Here is a 5,806-nt window from a genome sequence, read left to right as displayed (position 1 = left end):
TGGGAAGTTTTTCTTTAGAACAAGTCTAACTTTGTCTTTTGTGCAGCTTCTAACTTTTGTTTCCAATTTTTCTTCAGGAGCCAAGAAAACCAAGTATAATTCCTCTTCCAAAAGATAGACTTTTAGGGCAGCTAGATGGAACAGTGGATAAAAGCACCAGTCCTGGATTCAGGAAGATCTGAGTTCAAATTCAGCCTCAGACACTTGACATTTATTAGCTGTGTGACCCTGGGCAAATCACTTAACCCTCATTGCCCTACCAAAAAGAAAAAAAAAGAATCAAAAGATAGACTTTTAAGTACAAAAAGCCAGCTCATTCTCCCTTTCCCACTCCCTACCAATGTCAGCTTCTGAATCGACCTGTCTTCTTCAGGCTACTCCCAAAGACCCAAAGATTTAGAGATAAATACTTCCTCAAGTATAGGGAAATATCCTATCCAGATTGGTATCTAAGCCTTCTTGCCCTAGCCTCCCTCAGATTGTTGTGAAGATCAGAAGAAATAATATTTATAAAGGGGTTAGCATAGTTTCTGGTAGATAGTAGGTCCTTAATAAATGTGCATGTTTCTTTCTCTCCCATTCCCACCCCCAGGCTTGGAACAATTGGTCTATCTGTTGTCCTGACTCAGCCTCAGGAATGCCAAGCCCTTAAAGGTCAAAGGTTCACTGAAAAGAATAGATTCTGATATTGTATTTGCCTGTGACCATCCCATCCTAGGGTGATAAGGATTTGGATGAACTTATACCATTTAGAGAGGGTGAAACTAGTATTAATTCCTTCCCTATAGATAAAAGTCCCTGTTTCTTTGGTTTGTATTTGGGATGAAAAGAGGAGATATTCACCTAGATTTTGTGTGTGCTTTGGGAAGGCAAAGGAGAAAGGGCCTTAGTCTTGATACTATTTGGATCAAAGTTCAAAGAACTGAATAGATATTCCCCCCAAATTGTTTGAAGTTTTATAGCCTGGGACAGTTAGGTGGGCAGTGGATAAAGCACTGGCTTGGAATCAGGAAGACCCGAGTTCAAATCTAGCCTCAGACACTTGACACTTACTAGCTGTGTGACCCTGGGAAAGTCACTTAACCTTCATTGCCTGCCCCCCCCCCAAAAAAAATGAAGTTTTATAGCTAGAGCTTTAGTCTTTACGTCTTATAAGCATAGAATGGCAACATGCCATATGAGCAATCATTAGTAGTTGCTAGCAACTACTTTTTAAATGCCTCCCCAGCTTTCCCTTTTTGTATATTAAGAATGTTATTTTCCAAATTACATGTAAAAACAAATTTTGACATCAATTTTTTTCTTTTACCAAGTGAAATTTTAATATTAATCTTTAACATTCACTCTAAATAATTAGCTATAATTCCTCTATGTCTTAACTTCAGTGTTTAAAAGCATGTTCCTCCTCATTCTTTAGAGCAGTTAGGAAATATTCCACTCCAACAGCTAATAAAAATGCTCCAAAACCCCATTTGAATCCTTTTGACAAAGCAGCCCACAAAGTAGCAGGTTTTCCATAACGACCCATGTATTGCCAAGCTTCATTGCAGCCCCATGGATCCCTGAGACCTTGCTTAGCCAACCTTTCCTGGATTCGCTGTAGTGGTGCTCCTTCTATCTTCCATTGTTTGTAATGAAGGAGTTCAATTTTTCCATGACCATGTCCATGTCCATGCTCATGTCCATGTGCAATGTCTCCCGAGGACACAGGAATCTCAACACTGCCCCCCATCCCCAAACCGTAGCCAAGAGCTTGACATCAATTTTTTAAAACTTTGTGTTCCAACTTTTCTTACTCCCTCCTTTTCCCCCCTCCAAGAACTCAAGCAATTCAATATGAGTTATACATGAGTAGTAATGCAAAACATCTCCACATTAGCTAGGTTGTGAGAGAAAACAAACAAAAACAAAATTTCAGATTAAGGAAATAACAAAAAAATTATGCTTCAATCTGTTTTCAAATACCATCAGTTCTTTCTATGTAGATGGATTACAATTTTCATAATTAGCTTCCCTTTTTGTATAGGAAATTTCTGATGTGTATTAATTTTCCTTCCTTACCAGGGATTCTAGAACAGTGACTGGTGAAGGAAGTAAGGTGTCACATGTCACTTTTGCTCTCAAAGGTAGATTTTGAGATCTTTGAGCTTCATAATTGGTTGATATGGTAACACAGGGAGAAATCGAAAGGATGGAAGAGAGTCTGGGTCATTTATGGCTATCTTTGGGCCTATCTGCATAGGTGTGGCTTTGCTTTTTTTGTGGTCTTCATTGGAATCTGGAAACATTCCCAAAGCCCAGTGGTCCATTCCTTTCCATAGCTGGTCATGGGCTCACAAATCACAAAAACACCAAAATTTGCTTGAATTTCTCATTAAAATTTTAACTCTTCTTAACAAAATCTCCAGCAGGTTATTGCTACAATAACATTCCCATTCATTTAAAGTTTTTTTTTTTTTTTTGGTTGTTGTTCAGTACTTCATATATTCAGGTATCTTACATCTCATTGGAGTATTACATGGCTCAATAGGTAATTTGGTTGAAACTGATCCATATGTTTACATTAAATCAAATCACACCTTAATATTTGGGAAACCTTACCTACTTAGGAAATCAAACTAAAGGAACTTACCCCCAATCCTTGAATTTCACAGACCTACTATCTCTTCTAAACACTTACTTGGGGGAAGGATCCCCCAAGAATTACTAATGACTTCCCAGATGGCTCAAGAGGAGGAGTTCCTAAACTCTTGTCTTCTAGTTAGTAGAGTAGAAATTTCATGGTCCCAAAATCTAGGGTTGTAGCAGACAGGCAGATTTGAACATCACCAACCTTGTTGATTGCCTCACAAATTACTCCAAGTTTAAGAGTTTGAAGCTCTTTCTGTCTAGAGAGGGGGCATTTCTTTAGGAGTGCTTCTGAGAGAGAGAGAGAGAGAGAGAGAGAGAGAGAGAGAGAGAGAGAGAGAGAGAGAGAGAGAGAGAGAGAGAGAGAGAGAGAGAAGAGAGAGAGAAGGTATGTGCACAGCACTCAGAGCATGAAGAGGAAGCAGCAAGGGATTGAGACCCCTTTCCCCCTTACATATTTGGATTGTGCAGATCCTAGAAGAATAGTTTGCCTATCTGGAAGTTTCATTTCTCCCTTCTAGATGGGGTCTCAGGTCTTGGGGTGGGGGTGAAGTATATTCATGGGGGTAAAAAATGAACTACCTGGAGTGTTGGTGTATGTTGTTAGTCTAGCAGTTGCAATGTGTATTTGTTTCTGGGAGGATTCCAAACTATAGGATTGTACTAATCTTGAAATGGGAGGGAGGAACCTATATAGGACCTGTATGAAAGCGGAAGAAGAATTGGGTTTTATGAGCTATTATACATCTTGTCATATCTTTTCCTTAGTTGTTTGTGGGATTCTGTGAGTCCTCTGTATATTTTACATTTTTGATGGGGCAAAATAAAGGCTTTCTTCTAACATGCATCTGTTACCTTGAGTGCTTGTATGGGAGCTATAGATAATGCTGCCCCACATTTGTGGAATATGTGCGTGAATGTATACATAGAAATATATGTTTATATATTTAAATCCACATACTTATGCTATAGTCTAAACAGTTAAAAAAAATTTTTTTAAGTGAGGCAATTGGGGTTAAGTGACTTGCCCAGGGTCACACAGCTACTAAGTGTTAAGTGTCTGAGGCTGGATTTGAACTCAGGTACTCCTGACTCCAGGGCCAGTGCTCTATCCACTGCTCCACCTAGCCACCCCTAAACAGTTTTAATAATAACTGATATATATCTTTAAGTTTTGCAAAGTACTTTATAAATATAATTTCATTCAATCTTTAAAAGGGCTCTATGGGATAGGTACTGCAGCTATTAGTGCCCTCAATTTAAAGATGAGAAAATGAGGCTTAGAAAAGTTAAGTGGAGAAAAAAAAAAGTTAAGTGGAGCTCATAGTTGAATAGCTAGTAAATGTCAACAGTGGGATTTAAACTCAAGGTCTTTACTTCAAGCCAAATACCATCTACTATCTCACATTAATTCTCCTGCTCTTGCAACTTTTTAAAAGTATCTAATTTGTGATTAAGGAGTAACTATCATTTTATGAGGAAGGGAGGGGAGGGCAGGCAAGGGGAGAAAAGAGAAGAGAGGACAAGAGAGCAAAGGGGCTGGGGAAGTGATAAATCACAATCCTTTTGTCTGAAGCCCAAGTCTGAAGGTCTTCTGTCCCATTCCTTGAACTCCTGTCCTGACTACCTGTTTATGTTTGGGAACATGTGGTAGCAATTAATGCTAGACATGGTTGACAGTAAGCCACAGACTCTAACCCTCTTAATCTTGAGCCTGGCTAATGATTGCCTTAGCTATTTTCTTTTTAGATCTTTCAGAAATGTCCTGCTAGTTCTTTCCTAAGCTTCCTGATCTGTGGTTGCCAATTTTCCATTTGGAACTACTGAACTAAGGTTCATATAAAGCTTGGATGGCTATAGCATTTATTATCCCCCCTCCCAAAATCATGTTTTACACGAATTAAATTACATGTGAAATGGAAGCTATTATTGATTTCTATTGATAGTATCTAAATTTGGTACATCATCAACCTTGAGCAGCATATTGAGCTGTTTCATTAGTTACCAGCTTAGGGAGTCATGGAAAGATCTTATGTACTTTGTTAATGTCATTGTTATCATCAACAAACATTTATTGTTCATCCATTTTTAAATTTTCTATCAAAAGCTACTCTAAACACCAGCACCAGCATACTCATTTCCATTGATTTCTTAGATCCAAGATTAATTTAGCAAATATTTCGTGTTCATATTTTATCATTACATGGAACTTATAACTTAATTGAATTGGACTGTGTTCATATATTATAAAATAATCATTTGCCCCCAGATTATTCCCAAATCTGTTTTTGGTATGGACCTGTAACTTGTGTGATGTGCTCCAGTTAGACCAGGGCCTGCCTTTTTAGCCAGAGATGGTTCATGCATATAGAGACAGATACTGATGAATATCTGTGAAAAGTTGAGCTTTAGCTTGTGACTTCGAAGGATTCTCCTTTGCTGTATTTGTTTACCCTATAAAAGGTGGGTTCATTGAACACACAAACACACACACACACACACACACACACACACACACACACACACACACACACACAAAGGAAATTCTAGCTCTGCCTTGGCAGAAAATCCAATAGCCCTCCTTAAGTACTGAGCCATCTGGCTACCTGCACCAAGCTGGTTTCCTGGTATTCAGCTACAGTATCTATGTCTAGCACTTTGCTTCCCTCCATCAGGCCAAAACAGTGACATAGGAATGTCATAGCAAAAAAAAAAAAAAAAAAAAAAAAAAAGCAAGCAAGCAAATAATAAATATTGGAGAAGCTGTGGAAGAATTGGAACACTAATGCAATGTTGGTGGAGTTGTGAACTAATCCAATCATTCTGGAGAGCAATTTGGAACTATGCCCAAAGGGCTATAAAACTGTGCATACTTAGGTGATATTAGACTTAACATATCTAATTATCTTCCCCATGCCAGCTATTTCTCTGGCTTTTTCTGTTTCTACTAATTATATCATTCTTCCTTAGTTACCACAGCTTAAAAGCTTATAGTCATGTTCAATTACTTCTTCCTACCCACTAGATCCTCTGAATCTTCTTTTGCCATGTCTTTCATATCCATCTGTCCATCTCTATTGTTCCCATCCTAACTCAGGTTTTTTCTACTTCCTACTAGGATACTGTAATATTCTCCTTTCTGGTATCTTTGACCTGCAATCAATTTGACATATCCATG

At 38.3% G+C, this 5,806-nt stretch overlaps 1 protein-coding gene across 1 annotated transcript; it reads right to left on the bottom strand.

Annotated features, from left to right (window-relative positions):
- Positions 1-1,381: 1,381 nt before the first annotated feature.
- On the bottom strand, positions 1,382-1,732 carry LOC122751175 (NADH dehydrogenase [ubiquinone] 1 beta subcomplex subunit 3-like). The gene has a single exon (XM_043998138.1). It carries the CDS (start codon positions 1,730-1,732, stop codon positions 1,382-1,384), a length of 351 nt encoding a protein of 116 aa, XP_043854073.1.
- Between the last annotated feature and the right edge of the window lie 4,074 nt (positions 1,733-5,806).

Source organism: Dromiciops gliroides, chromosome 1 (genome assembly GCF_019393635.1).
Source record: "Dromiciops gliroides isolate mDroGli1 chromosome 1, mDroGli1.pri, whole genome shotgun sequence".
Classification (NCBI taxonomy): Eukaryota; Metazoa; Chordata; class Mammalia; order Microbiotheria; family Microbiotheriidae; genus Dromiciops; species Dromiciops gliroides.
The sequence above is the reverse complement of the archived record's forward strand: the minus strand, read 5'-3'. Positions and strand labels throughout refer to the sequence as shown.